This window comes from Notechis scutatus, chromosome 4 (assembly GCF_049901735.1).
Source record: "Notechis scutatus isolate UNSWTSFEM ecotype Mainland chromosome 4, rNotScu1.2, whole genome shotgun sequence".
Taxonomy (NCBI): Eukaryota; Metazoa; Chordata; class Lepidosauria; order Squamata; family Elapidae; genus Notechis; species Notechis scutatus.
In genome coordinates, this window is record NC_142012.1 from 29,761,576 (window position 1) to 29,784,807 (window position 23,232).

At 37.3% G+C, this 23,232-nt stretch overlaps 1 protein-coding gene across 6 annotated transcripts in view; it reads left to right on the forward strand.

The window, feature by feature from the left end:
* Window positions 1-23,232, forward strand: part of ZNF827 (zinc finger protein 827) — a 142,901-nt gene that overhangs the window by 63,291 nt on the left and 56,378 nt on the right. For all 6 annotated transcript variants that reach the window (XM_026668782.2, XM_026668783.2, XM_026668784.2 and 3 more), the window contains exon 5: window positions 5,832-6,065. In XM_026668782.2, coding sequence (XP_026524567.1) covers window positions 5,832-6,065 — 234 coding nt within the window. The remainder of the gene's footprint in view (window positions 1-5,831; window positions 6,066-23,232) is intronic.

Genomic DNA, 23,232 nt, shown 5'->3' on the forward strand with positions numbered 1-23,232 from the left:
ACTCCAAGAAGAACAAGTAGGGCAGTTTCATATAGGAATGTATGCAAATTGCTTTATTAAACACTTCAGTCAAATATTTGATGATTGAGAAGTGAATCTTCACTGTTCATCCCCTGAAGTGACTGTTTTTGCATCCCTATTCTGATTTTTGACAATAAATCTCAGCTGTCTTTCCCCATTTTCATTTTTTTTTAAAAGAAATTTATAGCAAAATATATTCCTCTGGCAGAGAAGGCTAGGAAGAAGTCAAGGCACCATAATATCTTGGCTTTTGAAAAGGGGATAACTTAGAAACAGAATAAAACAAAAGTTCCTACCAATAGAAAACTACTTTACCCTACAGTTCCAAAGGAAACTCTGCAACATTTGTTGCCCTGGCTCCTCTGCATTGAAAGTTGAACTAACTCACTTCTGAAACTGGTTGATTAACCTTTAATTGACTTTTATCTACTCCTAATTTTTTACATGTAAAAGCACATATTACAATGGGAGCATAGACTTGTCCAGTTTGAAGCAACTTGTTCTGACCCAGGCTTTGTCAAACTTAATAAAACACAAACTGAATTTAAAAGTAAAGGCTTTTTTAATGCGATGCTGGGAATTACTTGCATTCCCAGCTAAAACTCATTAGACACAGTTCCTCCAATAAGCGCATGCTTTTTAGTACTGTAGAATGCTGCCAAGAAACAGAAGTCCAATTAAGGCTAAACATAAACCAACCCAACAACCCAGAAAAAAAAACGACCACAGATCTTCATGAAATACTCAGACATTACTCAACTGCTTTGTTTCCTGCAAAGCTCTTTGACATTGGGGACTGACTTTTATCCCTTATGGGAGGGGCAATCATCCCCCAGCCTTACTCCCGAGTTGCCCCTTCTGCTTCAGCTGCTCTCGCCTTCTAGCAAAACACAACTCTAAAAAAACCTATTTCCTAATCTCCCAATGAATCTGGTTGCAGAAATTACTGAGGTTATGATGTACAGTAGTACAATTTCAACTGGGTTCAGACAACGTCTAATCATGCTGGCTACTTAGACTCAGGTTGCTCTGTAATACTGCTTTGGAAATGAATCAATGGATAGATTCTAGCTTTTGAATCAGCATTTTTTAAAACATACAGTTTTATTCTTGATTGTTATAACAACACAGTAGCACTTACACTAATAATCTTAGATGAATCCTGAAGCTATAACCAGAAAGATCACTGACACACTAGTCAGGGTATCATTGATGGCATACAACATATCTGTCATTAGAACACTGTTACTTAATAAGCTGCATATATTGTTTCTTAACATATTCAAAACTTTTACTTGACATTTCTGTTACTTTTAAAAAAAGCTATAATGTTCTCTGTGCCCTCATGGTCATGTTTTTCCTTACTATTTCCTCACTCAACATTTATTAAAGAAAGAAAAAATAAAAATCTGGCAGCTACTTTACTGTGATTTAAGCTGAAAATTTTTTAGAAGCTGCTATAGAGAAAATATGTTTGGGAAGTGTGATCTGTAGCTCTTCAGCCTTTTAGAGATTGACAGTGCCCTTTTCAATGGACATTAATTGATCACCTATGTGCGTTGCATCTCAGTAAATGCGAGCACTATATGAACTGGAGGATCAGCAGAATGTATACCACCCTTTCCTTGGTAATTCCTCACTGATATTTTATATCTATTAATTCACTTTAAAATGCAGTTTTATGTCCTCAGGATGAGAAAAATTTCTCAGGGAGTTACAGTATGGGATATCTTCCTTTTTCTCCCCCAATTGCAGAATAAAGTGATGGTTATAAGAAGTATTTTCATGACACTTCTTATGACCAAGGGGGAAAAAATTGCAACGCTTTCAGCAGTAATAGGAAAAATGGACATTCCAGGATAGACTTAAGGAAATGTTGTATTATAAGCTCTTCTACTTCTATGGGCTACTGCTAAACATGGGTAACTAGTAGTCTTCACTGTGAACAGCCTTCTCCAATTTGCTTGGCTGAAGAGGCCAATGTTTCTTCCTTGCCTTGTTAAGATTGTTCTGTTCTGTATTTATAATCTGATCATTTAAAATGCTTTGGTGGCTTATTAAAGCACTTCAAAAATGCAATGAAAACAGAAAATATATAAGAAAATCAACTAGCAAAATGAAACAGCTTAAACTGATTTACAGGATCTTACAAAACTATTTGCCTGATGTTTGAAAAAACGACCTCTGAGTAGGTGCTTTGCTAACCTTTGTAGTGAAAGCATTCCTCAACATTCTAGGAAGGCCCTTTCCCCAGTAACTGCCAAGTATACAAGGTAGTGGTGATCACATAGGAATTTGTTTGAGTCTTTCAGTATGCTCTTAATCCTTTTATTCTGGGGTGGAATAAATATAAAATGGAAGGGTGGAAAGAAAAACCAAGAATAAAAGAAACTGAATGAATGCAGTTCTGAGAAACATGGAAATGATGGAATTAAGGAAATGTTTTATTCTAGCCTTTTCAAGGTACATGCCTGCAAAGAGTAAATTCCATAGTGAAATCTACTTAGAGAAAAACTATTATAAATATATATTAGAGTTGATAATTTCATCTTTTAAAGCATACAGGTTTGAAAGAAAGGGAAATGTTTTCTCTTAAGATGATGATCTTTTTTAAAGCCAGACTTATACGTATAATCAATTTTTACCTTCTTTGTCATACTAACCCAGTAGTTTAGATTATATTGTTTTAAGTTCATATCATAAATTAAATATATGATAATAGGTTGTGCCTTAAATGGATTAAAATAGCTTGAAATAGATGCAAAACCAAGTTTTGTACGGAGAGAGAAAAAGAGGGACCAAAAAGTAAATGCTTCTTCTCTTTTGATGCCTGTTTTTTTAATTCAGAAATTGATAAGCAGTTCTGTAGTGTTTAGCAAACAGAAATACTAAGGACCCAGAGGAGATCTTTTATGCAAAAAGGACCGAAGCATTTATTTTATAGTGTCTTTAACAAAAAGGTCCTCAAACTTGACTTGTGTGCACTGTTACCTAGCAACATGTTATAAAGTCACTGAAGGAGCGAGATACATCTCTTAGATGAAAATCTAAACTTGGTAGATGTGTCAGTGCCACACAAGGGAAAGATGTTATGTTAAGAAAGAAATTAAAGCCATCGATCAGAACAATGTGCATTTAAAATAACTTATGGAATTATGCATTGAACCAACAGGGCAATACTTAAAATAGATCCCTTCCATAAAACAATGTTTTATTTAGTGGACTTGAGTGATTTACTAGCAATGTTTTAAAGGAAACATTTCTATTTATTATAAAATGAACAAACAGAAATATGAATTAGGAGAAAAACTCTGAGGATAGTTCTCTGTCAGCTTTTTGCAGAAAAGTACTTGCTTTGGCCCAGATCAATACACTTCAGACTGCTCTGCAAATGAGCAAAATGGCAAGGACAATTAAAGAAATGAAAAAGAAAATATGCCAGGGCCAAGTCTGATTGGGACAGTCTGTTTAGACTGCCCTGAAGGCATTGTTTGAGGAATCCACAGATGGGTCATTGATAGTTCTTGTCCCAAAGGATGTATGTGTTCTGTCAGTTTTGTGAGTAATTGGGACTCTGAAGGCAATTATAAGCATAGCCATCCTGTGAGGTTCATAACTTTATAAAAGACCAGATGTTGAAATACTGCTTTTTTCTTCTATAAATGTCTATTAAATCTATATTCAAGTATTGGAAGCTGAAAATCATCAGTTATATCCATGCTATAGGTATGGTAATACGACTAACTTAATTGAGCTTGAGTGCCGATATTGAAGATTCTTATGAGCTGGACACCTCTCTTTTAATTTATGGAATAGAGATGTGTTGAATGAGATGGTCATAAATGCCTTTTAAAGTATTTCAGCTATAACATCTAAGATATATTTATTGCTATCAATCAGCACAAAATGTTACTTTTGTTCTGCTGGACAAAAGAGTAGAAAGGCTTTTGATTATTTTTGTAAGAATGTCAGGAATGGATGACAAGAAAAAATGGCAAATTATTTCAGTGTGCTATTTTTGTGTAGGAATAACCTGTATAGAGCTCTATTTTATTTTATTTATATGGATTTATTGTGGTTAGTATTCGGGATCTTCAGTCATAAAAGTTCATAAAAGTTCCAAGCACTCACACAAAAAGCTAATATGTATACATGCACGTGCGCGCACGCACACACTCCCCTTTTATGACCCTGTAGTCCCTGTTCAGGGTAGAGTTAGCTAGTTAGCTTGGAGTTATGTATAAAAAGCTCTCAAAATTGTAAATTGAATGAATTTCATGGTAATGAACCATTATCAGTTCTAGAGCAGCTTTTTCTAACCTCTATATATGTTAGAACAGGGGTGTCAAACTCTATTTTATTGAGGGCCCCGCGTCAGGGTTGTTTGACCTCAGGGGCACAGGGTAGGCCTGGCCAGCTTGACGTCACTCATATCAAGGGTGCCTGTGATGGTCCAAGTGCTCTGCCAGTGAAAATGGGCTCCCAAGCTCCGTTTCCAGCTGCGATGGTTTCCTGCAACCCTCTGTCAGCGAAAATGGAGCTTGGGAAGACTGCTTGCAGCCCTTCCAACATCCATTTTTGCTGGCACATGCACCGCAGCGAATCCCCTCGCTGTTTCCAGGATGGCCCGCAGGCCGGATCTAGCTAGAGGGCCTTGAGATTGACACCCCTGGGTTAGTGAATTGCCTTAGATTCAGGTCATTGCTTGGAAAGGAAGGACTATTCCAGGAATTTTTGACTTATAACCATTTGTTTAACAACTGTTCAAAGTTTCCACAGAACTGAAAACGTAACTTATGACAAATCCTCATATTTATGATCGCAGCATTTCCATCCACAATCAAAGTTCAGGTATTTGGCAACCACCATGTATTTATGATGGTTTTACCATTTGGGGTGGGGTCACATGGTCACCATTTATGACCTTACCCAGTTGACTTCTGACAAGCAAATTCAGTGAGGGAAATCTAGATTTGCTTAACATTCATTCACATGATTCTTTTATCAACTGTGCTGGTTTGTTTAACAACTGCAGCAAAAAAAGTTGTAAAATTGGACACAATTTATATAGCAACTGTTGTTCTTAGCAATGGAAGTTCCATCTGTGGTTATAAGTAGGGGCAGTAGAGTCAAGGAAGGGACAATAGAGCCAACAAATAGAGAATCTTCTGCAGTGTGTTTCATAACATATCGAATCATAAACTAATTAACTACATTTAAAATTAAAAACAAATGCTGTTAGAAGCATTTAAAACATTTAAACAGTCAAAACATTTCAAATTAGCTGAATAAGAACAAATAAGACAGAATACATTACAATCTCTGTAAATTTACAACACAATGTATATATAAAATTATAAATATTATAAGGCAGCTTACACAACAAATTCACTTTGCAGAATAATATTGATCACTTTCCATTGCATTTTATAAAAGGTCAGTTCAAAGCTCAAAAGTCTAGGATTTTAAATCTGAGATGGTTATTTGAAACCACACATTTCCTTGTTTTCTTTGTTGCCCTCAAGGTTGGCAAATTATCTTTTAATATAGTTTGCCACAGGAACCAAAGCCATGTGATTAGTTTACATGAGTTAGACAAAGAAAGAAATGCTAAGAAAAATACGTATTTTAATTTTTTTGAAATTTAATGAAGATACTTTTTTTAAAAGAAAGAAAAACATTGGAGAAATATATCAAATGTTGGGATTTCTCAACTTGATTTCCCCAGTGATTGCCCATGTTTAGCTTCCTCTTGTGAACTGATTTTGTATTCATGCATTTTCTTTCACTGTGTCCTCTTTTTCTAATAGCTGCAAATCAAAAAGAACCCTTGACACCTACATTTAAAGTGAAAGAAGAACCAAAAGATGAGGACAGTGCAAGCTCCACGTTGTCTAAAGCCAGTCATGGTTTTAGTCATGAACCTGAAGTATCTGCCCCAAATATTCCTAAGGAGAATCCCAAACCACAAGAAGTGCCAGCAAATGTACTGCAACAGGATATATCAGTCAAAGCAGCATCTGAACTTCTCATGAAATTATCAGGTAATCAGTTGAACATTAATCTAGATTCTTGCATTTGTTTTGTTTGTTTGAAATTGCCTACCATTCCATTATTATTTATTTTATGGGCACCAAGTTCTCATTACTGGAATGCACAAAACTATAAATATTATTAAATTGTTGCAAAACCTGTTTATTTTTTTAATTAGTGCATTTGTGCATTACTAATCTTGGTACAATTTTAAAATGCTATAAAACAGCCCTCCCCAATCAATTGACCCCTGATTCAATTCAATCTAGAAGTTGGAAATAATACTAGTAAAAAATTAAATACTGCTTAATAATAGCTCAGGGTCCACATGCATTTGAATAAAGTTCCCCAATGCTGCCCTGTTTATTTGTCTGCTCTTTAAGAGCACTGTGTACTCTATGTAATTATGCTATGATATTTGCAAACAGCTCACTCAGGTAGATAAACTACTCTTGTGCAAATAGTGCTATATGCCTCCTAGGCTTTACAGAAATATTAGGTTGCACCCTATATAAAATATTCAGCATGTAATTATAAGAAATTGAGATTTTGATAACATTTCCTACACCATACCTAGTGGCATAGAATTTGTTTTTCATTGAGGAAAGCACATGTGTTTGTGCGTAATGTTCAGAATACAAATATAGAAGCATACATTTTGAAGTCATGAATGTTAAGCGCTTGTTTTTGGCAAGGAAGTTTTACTAATTCTTGTGCATTGAGTTATAAAGTAATAAAAAGTCTTGTTTGGCTTCTAAGTGATATAGTTTATTTTGATCACCCACAACTTAAGAACTGGTCGAGGGTCCCAAATGATTGTTGAACAGAAATTTAATTCTAGGGATAATAATAAGTTCTGTAGTCACATGACTACATATTCTTTTTCATTCTAAAATGCACTGGATATAGAGGGAGGTAGGGGACAAAGCTGTTTCTTAGACGATAATATTCAAGACGCTGATTGAAGAGAATTGGTTGCTATATATACCTGTCTCAGGAAGCAGTCCCTAATCCTTCCCCACCAATACCCTTTATAGAGAATTGGCCAGAGCATGAGTCAGCTGTGATCCACAGAGCTTTGTGCCAAAAACATAGCCATCATCTTGGCTATGTGGAAGAGGCGGTAATCAGCTGGGTGGGAGAGGTGGTAATCCGAGTAAGCAGCCACCAGACTTTTTAAAAGGCTGCTTGTGAAGGAAGCAGAGGGTGAGTAGAAAAGAGAGAGGCAGTTTGAATTGCTTCCATTGCATTTCAAATTCCCAGAGGTTGTGGGAGGAGCTGCTGGCTGCTTGTGAAGGAAGCAGAGGGTGAGTAGAAAGGAGAAAGATAGCGGCCCATGCACCTAACGGCACGTGAATCACATAACTATAAACCAAGAATACCAATAAGACATTTAGGGTAAGTGTGCTTGAGATTGTGATTTTATTTTATTTCAAAATTACCGGCTTAGTTCAGTGTAATACTTGTTTTACCGCTGTCTTTCGCAGTACTCTTTTCAAACTTGGATACTGTCCTGTTTGTAAAAAAATTACCAGTCTACATGGACAGATTACCTATCTAGAATCTCTAATCTGTGCTCTCCAAGCAGAAATTAGGTGCCCAATCCAGCCATCTATTGAGCTGCCGTGCTACCAGTGCCCACTACCACAAAGATCCTACAGGAAAAGGGCAGTATGGACTAAAGTGACAGGTCAGGTAGTTGTGATAATGATAACTCAATTAAGCCGGGGTTCATGGTCCTAGAAAAAGAACTTACTTTGGAAAGGAGAAAGTGTGAATCAGGGATTACACACCAGTCACACAAGAAGAGCAAGACATCCAAAAAGAGAAGCCACCTTCTGGTTGGGGACTCAATTGTAAGGGATGTAAATTTAGGAAAGGATACTGAGGTTTTGAAAGAGGTCAGGTGTCTACCAGGTGCTACTGCTAGCAGAGACAAGAAGCGTATTCTTAAAATAGTCAAGAATGCCAGCAAGGACGGTGATGTTGATGCTATTATACATCTTGGTACAAATGATCTATCCCAGAAGGATGTGCTTTCTGTTCAGAAAGACTTCCAGAGCTTGGGGTATGAACTTAGTAATATGGGCTGTAGGCTTATCTTTTCAGAGGTTCTACCAGTATACAAGGAACAAAAAGGGAAAGGGCAGTGTGTAGCAGAGTTTAATGTATGGCTAAAGGAGTGGTGTAAAAGGGAAGGCTTTGGTTTTATTAGTCATGATGTCTACAGCTGGTCCAATGAAAAACTGTACAAAAGAGATGGTTTGCATCCATCAAAGAAAGGGACTGAGTTACTTGGCATTAAATTCACAGATTTCCTGGATAAACATTTACACTGAACAGCGGGGACAGAGAATTAATGGATTCAGAACATTTCTGTCCCCAGCAACCTAAAACTAATAAGGATACCAGTGCATGCAGAATAGATGTTTGTGCAGGTAAGATTATCAACCTTGATGCCATCAAAATCAAGCATTTAATAGTGAGTGCCATACCATGTGCACTAATCAAACAGGTGGCAAGAAAGTAGGGGCAGGCAGGCACAACACAAGTTATGTAGACAGTAAACACAATGTCAGACATAAAGATCTCAAGTGCCTATATACAAATGCACAAAGTCTGGGGAACAAACAGGGTGAACTCGAACTATGAATACATAAAGGGAAATATGATATAATTGGAATAACAGAAACTTGGTGGGATGAAACCCATGACTGGAATATACTGGTAGAAGAATACAAACTATTCAAAAAAACCAGACCCCATAAAAGAGGAGGTGGAGTTACACTGTATGTAAAGGACCACTATATTGCTATAGAAATGCATGAAACCAAAGATGAAAACCTCCTAGAATGCATATGGGTCAATATAAAAGGAAAAAAGAATGACATGGCCATAGGTGTATATTATAGGCCACCCAATCAAGCAGAAAATATAGATGTCCTTTTTGCCAGCCAACTAACAAACATATGCAGGAAACACACAACAATAGTAATGGGAGACTTCAATTATCCTGATATCAATTGGAAAACTAATTCTGCACCAAGTGAGAAATCAAATAAGTTCCTAACCAACCTAGCTGACAACTTTGTTGTCCAAAAGGTAGAGAGTGAAACTAGAGGGACAGCCATACTGGACTTAATTCTTACAAACAAAGAAGAAGTGACAGAGGGAGTTGAAACTGCAGGAACCTTGGGTGAGAGTGGCCATGTCATACTAGAATTCAACATAACACAAACACAAGCAACAGAACATAATGACACCAGAGTCTTGGACTTTAAAAGAGCTGATTTTAATAAACTCAGAGAGAACTTGGGAAAGATTCCATGGATGAAAGTCCTATAGGGGAAAACAACTCAAGAATCTTGGGAAACTCTAAAAAGTATGATAATAGAAGCCCAGACCAGCACAATACCACTGAGAAAGAAAAACAAGAAACCCAAGTTGGAACAAGCATGGCTGCACAAAGATCTCTCTGGCAAATTGAAAGAAAAAAAGGACAAGTACAAAAAAATGGAAAGAAGGACATACAACTAAGGCAGAATATCAGCAGATAGCCAGAATCTGCAAAGACGAAGTCAGGATAGCAAAGGTTCAGAACGAACAAAGACTTGCAACAAAAGTCAAATATAATAAAAAAAAAGTTTCTTCCAACATATAAATAACAAGAAAAACATGAAGGAAACAGTCAGTCCACTAAAGAGAGAAGATGGCAAGGAAGTAACAGGCAACAGAGAGAAAGCAGAACTGCTTAACTCATTCTTTGCATCGGTCTTCACGCAAAAAGAAACTATAGCTCAACCCACCAAAAACATAACTGTAAAAGATAGACCAGAAATAAAAGTTAAAATAAGCAAAAAATTAGTAAGAGAACACCTGTCTGATCTTGAAGAAAACAAATCACCGGGGCCTGATGGATTACATCCCAGTGTTTTAAAGGAGCTGGCAGAGGTCATCTCAGAACCACTGCACCATATCTTTCAAAAATCCTGGAGCACTGGGGAACTATCAGAGGACTGGAAAAGAGCTGATGTGGTTCCCATCTTCAAAAAAGGGAAAAAAACAGACCCAGGAAACTATAGACCAATCAGCCTAACATCAATACCCGGGAAGATACTGGAAAAGATAATAAAAAAACGGATCTGCCAACATCTAAAAACAAGTAACGTAATAACTAGCAGTCAGCATGGTTTGTTAAAAACAGATCATGCCAAACCAATCTTACTTCATTCTTCAACACAGTGACTAAATTAGTAGACCAGCAAAATACTGTGGACATAATATATTTAGATTTCAGCAAGTCATTCAACAAAGTAGACCATAACCTACTTCTTAGTAAGCTAGAAAAAAGTGGAATAGATAGCACCACCACTAGAGGGACTCGCAACTGGCTGGCAAACCGTACTCAACGAGTAGTCCTCAATGGGTCTAAGTCTACATGGAGGGAAGTAAGCAGTGGGGTGCCACAAGGTTCCGTCTTAGGCCCAGTACTCTTCAATATCTTCATTAACGACTTAGATGAGGGAATAGAAGGGGAACTTACCAAATTTGCATATGATACTGAGCTGCCAGGAATAGCTAACACCCAAGAAGATAGGCTCAAGATCCAGATGGATCTTGACAGACTAGAACACTGGGCCGTATCTAACAAAATGAAATTCAACATAGAGAAAAGTAAAGTCCTACACTTAGGCAAGAAAAACCAAAAGTACACATATAGACTGGGTGAAACCAGGCTCAACAGCAGTAACTGTGAGAGGGATCTTGGAGTCTTAGTGGACAACCAGCTAAATATGAGGCAGCAGTGTGCAGCAGCAGCCAAAAAAGCTAATGCAATCCTAAATTGTATTAACAGAGGGATACAATCAAGATCAAGGGAAGTACTAATACCACTCTATAAAGCCTTAGTAAGACCACACCTAGAGTACTGCATCCAGTTTTGTTCACCACAAGATGTTGAGACTCTAGAAAAAGTACAGAGAAGAGCAACCAGGATGATTAGGGGACTGGAGGCTAAAACATACAGCGAACGGTTGCAGGAACTGGGCTTGGCTAGTCTAGTAAAGAGAAGGACCAGGGGAGACATGATAGCGGTCTTCCAATATTTGAGGGGCTGCCACAGGGAGGAAGGGGTCAAGCTATATTCTAAAGCGCCTGTAGGCCAGACAAGGAATAATGAATGGAAACTGAACAAGGAGAGATTTAACCTAGAAATAAGGAGAAACTTTCTGACAGTGAGAACAATCAACCCATGGAACAGCTTGCCCTCAGAAGTTGTGGGAGCGCCATCACTTGAGACTTTCAAGAAGATATTGGACTGCCATTTGTCAGAAATGGTGTAGGGTCTCCTGCTTGGGTGGGGGGTTGGACTAGATGACCTATAAGGTCCCTTCCAACTCTGATTATCTGTTAATCTGTTAAAAGAAGCAAGACAGCCAGACATAGAGGATTTTGCAGAATGCCTAGCTATGATTGATCCCACTGTGCAAAAAGAGATGGAAGGAGCAGCATGACAGCATGTTTCTGTGTCCTATGGAAACCAAGAAAGACAAAAAGCATGAAAAATGCACATGTTGCTGTTGCTTATACGCTTGGTTTTTACATCTTCATTCAACCCACTCCTGCAAGGATTTAACCTTGTTAAGCAATTGGCTAAGGTATCTGCTTGTTCGCCATCCTCTTATGTTAATAAGAAATAGAGCAGGGGTGTCAAACTCATGGCCCCTGGGCAGGATGCGTCACGCACTGGCCACGCCCATCCCCAGTTTAGTGAAGGGGGAAAAGTTGCAATATGTCATATGAGGACAATGTGACGCCGCAAGTTTGACATCCCTGAAGTAGAGATAATGTAAGTAGATGTTAGTTTTCAGGATGTAGCTTCTTTTCAGGGTGTCTCTGAGCTAAATCACTAAGTGTTTCTCTAATGTAGGGGTGTCAAACATGTGGCCCATGGGCTGGATAGGTCATGCCCTGGCCACACCCCATCCCATTTTAACAGGGAAAAAATCACGATACATCACATGATGACAAAGTGATGCTGGAGTTTGACACCCCAGCTCTAGTGCAAAGCCATGCAGATCTCTGCTACAGCCAACTAGGTGACTCTGCCTGTCACTCCCTCTCAATCTATGACGAAGACAGTAGCAGACCATTTCTGGAAATATTGCAGAAAAACTACACAGACCTGACCATGTTAGTAGCCAATAGTCAAGACTGATATGAAGATCCATCTATTCCATCTCTACATCCACCTACCATACCTACAAAGGAAGTACCAAAAATTAGACTAGTATTTTGTATTAAAATGTTACTGTAAAACATGACTGTACTAATGATTTGGGGTACTTCCTTTGTGAGTACCTTGGAAGGAGAAATGTTCTGCTTTTAAAAGATTATATAGTACTGAACTTGTACTACAAATTGTTGGGAGTTCAGTTTTCTTTAGGTTTTTTTTTTTAGATAATTAGTCTGTGCCAAGCTTCTGGATTTCATTTGATTATTTAAATGCTTTTAAAATCTCAGAAGCTGTAAGTCCAGATGTTTTCTGTTTTCCAGGAAGTGTTTCCTTTCTCATCTCTTTTCATCTTTTTCCAGTTGAACTACTATCATGAACTTCAATAGTTGGGTTTGCTATTTCTAGGGTGATTGGTCAGGAGTATCCCAGATTCTAATAGTCTCACAAGGAAGGTTAGGTGAATGTCACATTTTCAAGCATTTTTGATTGTGTGATTTTTAAAAAATATTTACTTGTTGAATTATTTATGTGATTATATTATTATGCATTGAGTTCATGGCCAGACAAAGAGACAAATGCAGCATTCTTTCTTAAATAAATACCCCATATTTGTGATTATTTCTTGAAAGATATTATGATTATTACTATAGGAAAATAAAAACCTAATACAGCAGCTGCATGCAAATGCAAATACAGACAAAGTTAAGGTTAAAGATAGATAGGATATAAAAATACTGGAAATGCAGGGTGGGAAGATCAAACATTTCTTATGCAATTTTTTTCATAGTATTTTTAAAACAGTATTTTGCAGACAGTTTACACAACTCTGAAACTACCAAGAACCACAATTCAAAGTTTGTAAAGTTAAATAACAGATAATCAAAGTTGGAAGGGACCTTATAGGTCTTCTAGTCCAACCACCCGCCCAAGCAGGAAACCTTACACCATTTCTGACAAATGGCAGTCCTGTCTATTTATTTATATTTATTTATTTATTTATTTATTTATTTTTGTCAATTGCTTACAAGATAATAGGTATAAGTAAAAACATAATTATGAATACGTGGATACATATAAGAAAAATAAAAATATATAAAAGAAACAATAGGACAAGGACGGTAGGCACGTTGGTGCACTTATGCACGCCCCCTACAGACCTCTTAGGAAAGGGGTGAGGTCAATAGTAGACAGTCTAAGGTTAAAGTTTTTGGGGTTTGGGGAAGAAACCACAGAGTCAGGTAGAGTATTCCAGACATTGACCACTCTGTTGCTGAAGTCGTATTTCCTGCAATCAAGTTTGGTGCAGTTTACCTTGAGTTTGTATCTATTGTGTGCTCTTGTATTGTTATGGTTGAAGCTGAAGTATTCATTGACAGGTAGGATATTGCAATGTATGATTTTATATACCATACTTAGATCAGACCGAAGACTGCGTAATTCAAGGTTTTCTAGGTCTAGAATTTCGAGTCTGGTGGCATAAGGTATTCTACAGCGAGCAGAGGAGTGGAGAACTCTTCTTGTGAAATATTTCTGGACTTTCTCAATTGTGTTAATATCAGATACGTAATGTGGGTTCCAGACTGATGAGCTGTATTCGAGTATTGGTCTAGTAAATGTTTTGTATGCTGTAGTTATTAGTGTAATATTAGTCTCAAGTGATGACACTCCCACAACTTCTGAGGGTAAGCTGTTCCATTGGTTGATTGTTCTCACTATCAGAAAGTTTCTCCTTATTTCCAGGTTGAATCTCTCCTTGTTCAGTTTCCATCCATTATTCCTTGTCTGGCCTACAGGCGCTTTAGAAAATAGCTTGACCCCCTTCCTCCCTGTAGCAGCCCCACAAATATTGGAAGACTGCTATCATGTCTCCCCTGGTCCTTCTCTTCCCTAGACTAGCCAAGCCCAGTTCCTGTAACTTTCTGTTGACTTCTATCCACTGGACGTAGTACAGGTAGTTCTCTACTCACAATAGTTCATTTATTGACTGTTCGAAGTTACAACATTACTGAAAAAAGTGACTTATGACAGTTTTTCACACTTACGACTGTTGCAGCATCCCCGTGCTCACATGATCAGAATTCCGGTGCTTAACCATTTATAAAGGTTGCTGTGTTCCAGGATTATTTGATCATTTGCAATCTTTTGACAAGCAAAGTCAGTGGGGAAGCCACATTCACTTAACAATCATGTTATTAATTTAAAAACTGCAGTGATTCACTTAACAATGGTGGCAAGAAAATTATGGCTCAGTTGTGATCGTAAATCGAAGACTACCTGTAAGTGCGGAAATATTTCAAGATACCAAACACTGTTTTTCTATTACTACTGTTACTGTTCTTATATTTTTTATTGTTATTAATTAATAGTAATAGTTCTAATCCATACAGTAACTGGATTATATATACATTTATTTTAATTCTTAAACAAATGATATGGACATGCATATATGTTTTTCAAATTAAGAAAATAAATGCAAGTCAGTCTTACACAATGATGTTAATGCAAACAAAGAAAACATCTGTGAAAGAACATTTGCAGGATAACATTTTAGACCAATGTAAATTCAAATTTGAGTAGGATTGTCAAAAAAAGAGAGCTAGAGCCAATAAGGTTTGTGTGTCTCACAAAAGCTTCATTTCTTTCAATTAGATAAATAGGCAGGGGGTTTTCTATTGGCACTTATGAGGCAGTAATTAAAAGCAAGATTACTTTCCCATCACATAGGACCTGTCTGAAATTGTATTCCATATATAAAACAGTCAAAAGAAGTGAAAAGTTTTTCTTTTATGTATTACAAATAAATTATACAAGATTGTACTGCTTGTAAAGTAGATGTCATGAATACCAGCTTTAAGAATAGTTGAAAATAATTGTTGTAAATTATTTCAGCTACAAATATATATTAGCCTGGAAAAGAAAATATAGGAAGTATACCAGTGTTTCTATAGTAGTATTTAATTGCAATATTTTTGTTAAAAATAAAGCACAGCAACATGCGAAAGGTATTTTTATTTGTATTTATGCAAGAAAAATATACTTGGTTTGAATCTTGGGTAAAAGACTTATAAAAATGGATGACCCTAATTTGTAAACATCATGCTTTGCTGTCTAAAAAGATTGGACTAGATAAATCTCATCCTCCATGCTCGGATGGATTGTTGCCACACTTTTTTTATTAAATACACAACACAAATAGAAGGAAATGGGAAGGATTTTTTGCAGAATTCACTCTGCTAGTCATTGCCGACTATCGGGTGTGTGTGTGTGTGTGTATCTCCATTTCAGGGCCATGAGCAATTGCTGTCTCGACATTTTTGTGGTCATGTGGCCAGTATGATGTAATGGAGTGCTGTTTCTATCCCACTGAAGTGATACCTATTTACCTACTCGCATTTACATGCTTTTAAACTGCTAGGTGGGCAGGAGCCAGGCGAAGACAAATGCCATTCTCTCACATGATGCTCAGGTCAAACTCAGGCTGTTACTGATAAGCCACACATCTTAATCGCTGAGCCATTGTGCTGCACAAATAGAGCATAGTAGAAAATCTGCAAGGCTTTATTTTACATTGCTCTGCAGCAAGAGAGGCGGCAAACAAATTTAATAAATAAATAAATAAAATGTTTTTAAAATCTTCCAATCTCTGTAATTTATTTGCTTATTTATTAATTTTGACGTTCATACAACTAATAGAAAAATGTCGATATTAATTTATAATTTTAATTACATTTTTAATTTACAATTTTGATTAACCTCAGGATTCCTTAATATCTATATTTTATTCTTTGTTTGTTTTGTTTTATGCAATTGTTTTTTAAAAAATTTAAAAATGCCAGTTCTGAATAAGTTTATAAAAATTCACAGTATAGTAAATTTTCTTTTGATACTATATGATCAGATATTTTATTCTTTCCTTCAAAGCCTATTCATGCTCTTTGAAAGTTTGTAAGAAGAAGGGCCCAACCTGTAATAAGTGTCTTTATTTTTACATTTTACCCACAATTAATTAGGAGTTAATAAGGCACCATCGGTGAGAAACAATAATACAAAATAACAATAAGCACACAATGATGTCATGTGTATGTCTCTGATGCAAGTACATAAATTACAGCATGATGTTTTTCCCTGTGTACAATGAATACATGCATTAATTACTGAGCATGCAATAATACTGTTCATTGTCTCAGCTATGTTTCACATAAAACATGGGTTTGATGTTAGTCCTTTCTGATAGGGGAAAACGTTTCAGTAAAACGTTAAAAATATTTTCTGTTAAATAAACCAGAACTAACTATCTATCTATCTATCTATCTATCTATCTATCTATCTATCTATCTATCTATCTATCTATCTATCTATCTATCTATCTATCTATCTATCTATCTATCTATCTATCTAGAGTTGTAAAATTGTTGAGGCTTCTGAATGCTATATTTATGTAATCCAACAAAATGTGGAAAGCCAGAGATCGACAGTGTTTTCAATTAAAATCTTGGTCAGCATAATAGATACAATGCAGCTAGTTAGTATTTTTATCATAAATATTGCAAGTGATGGATAATAAGATTGTACTGTAAATTTTATATCTGGAAGTGAGAGTCGGAGGTTCTTCACTGAGCTGAAGGGAGAATCTAGGCTGGGCTGTCTCAAGTCTCGTAGCTCTGCAGACCGAGTTGAAATCTGAGGACATGCCTCCCTGGTAATGGTCCCCAGTTCTTCACTTGGTCTCAGCATGTTCAGACCACCCTTAAAAGGGCTCTGAATTGTTGGAAATTTTTGTTGAATATTCTACTCCCTGGATTGTGGTTTTTTTCGTTAGGAATTAGAGCAGGTTTGACAACTAGCTGGCTTGCTGATTCAGCCATTTTTAAATTTTCACACCCTTTTCTCTTCGCACTTTTTTTTTTTAAAAAAAAATTTGGGCTTGATTTGCTGGTAGACTGCTTGTTTTGTTGGTTGCTTGGTCGGATTGTGGTCGGAGAGTGCCCTTGAGAGCCCACGTGGCCGAGCTGGGGCTGGAGTCAGTGTCTTTATTTTGGTGTCTCTCTAGTGCTGTTTGCTTTTGATTGTGGTAGCTGCAAGGCACTTTTTGCATAGGTGGCTTTTGAATAGGCGGCTGTTTCTTTTCGGGACAATCCTGCAGTTTTTCTCTAGGATTGTCCTGTTTTTTGGGGGGTTAGTCATCTGGATTAGATCCAGACCCACTTTGCCAGTCACTAGAGCACCATGGCAGCTGCAAGACGCCTAAGTCTCCTGGGATTTATTGTGGTGCAGCCAGCACTTCGTTCATCGTTATCAGACATTACCGGATTGACTCTTTTGCCTCGACAGAAGTGGCCTTTGGCAAGCGAGTCCTGTAGGGCGTACATGTAGAGTCGGGGACTTCAGACCTTTTCCCGCCCGTAGGACATCCATCAGCCAGCTTTGGTATGTCCCAGCCTCGATTCTCCCTTCGGCTCAGTGGAGAAGGGGCGTTGGTCCTGACATGCCTCTTCTCGGGGAGTCGAAGGGAGAATCCAGTCCCACCCTGAAGTCTGTCTGGTCAGAGTCAGGAGATGATTTTTCATCGAAAGGACTATATTTCAGAGGGACAGCAGAATTTGCTTTGACTTCGGTCAGAACTGGGGACTGTTACTGGGGGGGAGTGTCCAACTTGGTCTGCAGAGCTATGAGGCTTGAAACAGCCCAGCCTGGATTCTCCATTCGACTCCCCCAAGAAGAGGCATATCAGGTAGTGGCATGTCACACCCCTTTTGGATTTTTATCTTAGAATTTAGCCACCATGTTATTTCAGAAAGTCTCTTAAGATCTAGACATACAATCTTATGAGAAGTACAGTGGTATCTTAGTACTCATTGTTACTTGGTTTCAGGATGAATACTAAAAATGATAAGTACTGAATATTTTTCCCCCTAAGGAACCAGGCAGCTGACACCGACAGATTCTAGTTTATGCATTGAGTACCAAGGAAATGATGAATACCAGGACAACTTTTTTGGCATCAAAATGCATTGCATATTTGAACAGTTCCAAAATTGTTGAGTATCAAGGTGTACCACTGTATAGAGAATTTTGACATTGTTTAGTACAATGGAGTTTTGCAGCAGAAGCAGCATGATCACACCCATTTCAGGCAATTTCTTGACATCAGAACACAGACAGATTGGTGCGGGGGGGGGGAAATGTCCCCATTCTGTTGCTCAAAGAATATTTCAACAGAATACTGGCTGTATCAGTGCATTTCTATAATTTGAGACAGATGTTTTTCCATAAGGAATTGTCCTTTTATGAAATGTTTAACCATGAAGTGCCAAGGAATCTGCCACTCAGAAACTGGCAGCAGTTTGAAATGTTATAAACTAATTCAGTCAACATTATATATCAGATAATAAAAAGTATATTTATTGAAAATAGTTCTAGTTGCACTTTGAATTCCTCCTAATCTAATTATGAACATGGGATGGAAAAAAGCATCTAGAGATTAATTAATGAACCAGACAAAACTTTTTCCCCATTGCCTCATGCAAAAGAAACTAATATTCCAAGAGTATCTGGCACAATTAAAGGAGGGATAGAAAAATCTACAGGGTCATTAATATTGCAGCTACTTTGGCTGGATTTCCCTCTGAGTTAAGGCTGGTTCATTTCATATATCTTACAGTAAGTTTCTTTGTGTTCCCATCCTGATTGAGAAATTTGAAACTAATATTGTCAACTTTTTTGAAATTTATTAATAAAATACCTGTTGTGTTGATTTGTACAATGTTTAAACATGACCTGTTGATTGGAATTAGTTGAAATTATTTCAACCTTGAGTATAATTGGCTGATGTCATCTTTGGAAAGAGGCCATATAGATTCCACAAACAAGCAATTCTGCTTTGAGTAAGTATTAATAGTAGTGAACATGCAGCTGGATCTCAGTATGTAAATACAGCAACCTGGTGCTCCACTTCTGGAAGTCATCAAAATGGAGGAAGTTACCATCATGACTCTTAAGAAGTTTGTGCTCTTATTTATATGAATCAGTTATGGGTAACTATCCTCATTTTCAAAAATAGCATCTTGCCTTAAATCCTGTGTTCAATCTTATATTCATTTATTTGGAAATAAATCCAGTGCAACAGAGAGATTTGCTTCTGAATAGATATATATATAAGATTAAGTTGCCATTTCTTGAAAAATGTTAATACAGTTAAATATTGCACTATGCCCTAACTCCAGCAATGGCTACCAGTTGTAAAAGTTCCATGATTTTTACAGAGAAGCACCAATTCTTTCATGTGTCCATTTATTTTTACACAAAGGCTTAAATCTATCTTTTTGTTCATATCCTGTCAAATGAACCTTGCCTAGTATTTAGACGTCCATTTGATTTTCTTAAAAAAATGTGCTTCCTGGGAGCACAAAAAAGTAATAAGCCATAAGAAAGAAACTAGATTTCAAACAAGTTAAAAGGAAAATAAAATAGGGTTTTGACCAACTGCTGTTCTAACTGCAAGGGAATGTTCAACTGGTCATTTATTGTTTGTAATCTTTGAAGATTACAAAATACGTTGTTCCCCTATGTCTACTTAAAGAAGGTGAAAAGGCTTTTCTGCTTCACTTGACAAAGATTGTTCAGAAGAGGATGTACTACTAAACTAATCAAATAGAATTCTGTGTGAAATGAACAGTCCTTTTGCAGGTGAAGTGACCTTTGAGCTTCTTAAGGAGGAAACAATCTTGGGCTTTCTGATGTTTTCACTAATAATGATAAATGCTGAGAAATGCAGGACAGAATACAAAATCCCACAATGCCATAATTAGGATCAGTGAAAATGTACAAAATAATGGGCAAACTTTCAAGGTCTCTAGGTTTCTTCATCAGGCAAAGTGTTTTAAAAGTGAAAGCGATGCTTGAATTCATATAGCAGTAATAAATGACTATATAATCTTTTCCTCATGTCTGCTTTGTTATTTTTTCAATAGTTACAATGCATAAATCTAGAAATTGCCAACAATTTTGTGCATTTTTATTGGACTTAATAATGGTGTTGATTTTAGAATCAGTTCAACTTACTGTAATTTACTAGAAGAAAAACTATAAAACATTAAAATAATTAAATGTTACAGACAACCCCCAGGTTACAAATGTTCCTTTAATGAATGTTTGAAGTTACGTGATGAGTGTTCCCTGGCGTTTATGAACAAGTCCGGAAATTATGAATATTGCAGCACCATGGCAGTTGTTTGCTCTTATGAATGACCACAGAGGCTCTGCAACATTCGCCCCACCTTTCACCCCCTCCCCAGGGCAGGGTCTTCATAGGCACTTCACCTATGGAGACTCACTTACCTTGTGAAGATCTCTTTTCTGTCATGGTTTCTTTGCCTGCTTCATTGCTTCAGGCTTTTGGTGCATTTGTAGAGAACAGAGGCCTAATGTACCGCAAAATCAGTAGTGCGAGGTCTCGCGCTATTGATCTCATGTGATATCACACTTTAGGCCTCTGTATTCTGTGAATTGAGGCCTGGACGTTTGTAAACGGAGGGAAGGCTTCCATTCTTGTGTTCCTGTAGGTTTTGGCAAAAGCATTCGTTGGCACCAGCGGAGCTTCGGAGGAATGGACGCCTCCCTCCAAAGCTCTGTTCCTACCGGCAAAAGCTTTTTAAAAAGGGCTGCTGAAGCCAACAGGTATGCAATCCTCAAGTGCTTTGCTAATGAGAAGGAGCCCCGGAGGTGCACATGTGGCCTTCTATGCCTCCCTTCTCACCAGAGGTCTGCTTGATGAGGCCTCCAGTGATGAAAAAGGAGGTCCAGAGGGTCGTGTGCGGGTGTCTGGGCCTCCTTTTTCGTTGCTGCAGGCCTCATCAATGCTTTTGCTAATGAGAAAGGAGGAAGCAGGCAAAGAAACAGGCTAGAGAGGAGACACATCTTCATAAGGTAAGTCACCAGTGAGGCAGGATGGGGGGAAAGCAATTGTGGGGCTCTAGAAAAGGGAGAATGAGGTGTCTGTGGGTCAGGGGAGGCCTTGGGTGATCTAAACCAGTGGCCTGTTCCATCATTAGACCACCCCATGGCCCTCCCCTCCCCGAGATACTTCATGTGCACTTAACAAGCCGCACATTTGAGTGTCGAATGCAGGGATGAAAGCAGGGAGTGATCTCGTTCAAGGTATGAGATTCACTCTCATGAATGGAATGGGCAGGCTCCATTCCATTTATAACTCGAGGACGACCTGAATAATGATTTTACTATAGAGGATATAGCTGAGAAAAAGCTTTGGCAAAATTGAAACAAAAAGTTAAGGTGAAAAAGATATATTTTGCCATAATACATTTAAGATCAAGGATAGCAGTTGTTTGGCAGCTTTATGTAGCTTTTCAAAAATACTATATAGTGTATCTTCCTTTTCCTATACATGTGACACTCATACAATACCTCTATTCAGCCTTTTTCTTTCTTAGCTCAGACAACCAATAAGTTAATTCTGATAACTTCCGGGGGGTTGGGAGGGGAAGAGAAGACTATTAAAAATAGAAATGTAATAATATATTGTGCATATAACAATAAAATGTTGGTTTGATTCAGTATCATATCATATTGCAACTGACATCTGTTGACAATTAGCATTGCTATATGGTATATTCTCTTTTTCCTGTTATTTACATAGATTTAATTACCTTGTTAGTAACCTATAGCTACCAAAGATTATGCCAAGGTAGAGGGTTGTGTGTGTGTGATTTATTCCTGGCAAAGAGTTAGAGCAGAAAGTTTGTTCCAGGGCATTTAATTTAATGTAACAGATCTTTCCATGACAATCATAGAAACCCAAAATAACATGAGCCCTAGAGAAAGTCAATATAATGATACCTAATCTCCTTCCTCCCATGTTGGATTTCGACCAGGTTTGAATGTCTGCTGAGCCATGAAGCTCCCTGGATGACCTTGGGCCACTTGCCAAGACTCAGCCTAACCTTTTCAATGTCCAATTAAAAAAAAACAAAAACAGCTTTATTTCCTCAGATGGTGGAAGACAGATGCATTATTAAAAATAATAGTAGATATATTGAACATTTATAATTTCTGATGTAGCTAAGCTATTTTTAAAAGATATAAACATTTAACTGTTTAAATACCAAAAATAAAGCTATTTATACTACAGAGTGCAAAGAGAGATGGAAAGCAATGGATTCAACAGGCTGCATTGACATAAGCCCTACTGAAATAAATGGGTTTGGGTGCAGAAAGATTATTTTATTTATGTTATGTCTGTACACATGGATTGCATGTGTGTTTGCAAAACCCTAACTTGTTACATTTGTCATAGTCAGTATTAAGAATATAAAGCAATAATTAATGTGCTACATTCTGACTGGGTAAGTTTCCTCCGTTAGATAACATCTAGTTGGAAGTCTACGTATAGTGTTTCAGTCTTTGCTTTGTAATAAAACAGCAGTATTCTGTTGTGCTGCTTCTCTATGTATAGGCAACCACAACTTCAATTGAACCCAAAATTTATGTTGCTAAGTGAGAAATTTGTTAGTGAGTTTTGCCCCATTTTACAACTTTTCTTGCCACATTTATTAAGTGAATCACTGCAGTTTTTAAATTAGTAACAATTCAGGGGTCTTCAAACTAGACAGCTTTAGGACTTGAGGACTTCAACTCCCAGAATTCCTCCTTCAGTCATATTAGCTCAGGAATTCTGGGAGTTGAAGTCCACAAGCCTTAAACTTGCCAAGTTTGAAGACCCTCCTGAGTAACATGGTTGTTAAGTGAATCTGGCTTTCCCATTGACTTAAATTGTCACAATGTCACAAAAGGTGATCCCATGACCCAGGGACACTGCAGCCGTCATAAACATGAATTGCCAAGCATTTGAATGTAAATCACATGACCTTAGGCATACTGCGATGGTCGTAAGTGTAAAAATAGTCATTTTGAACTGTCACTAAGCG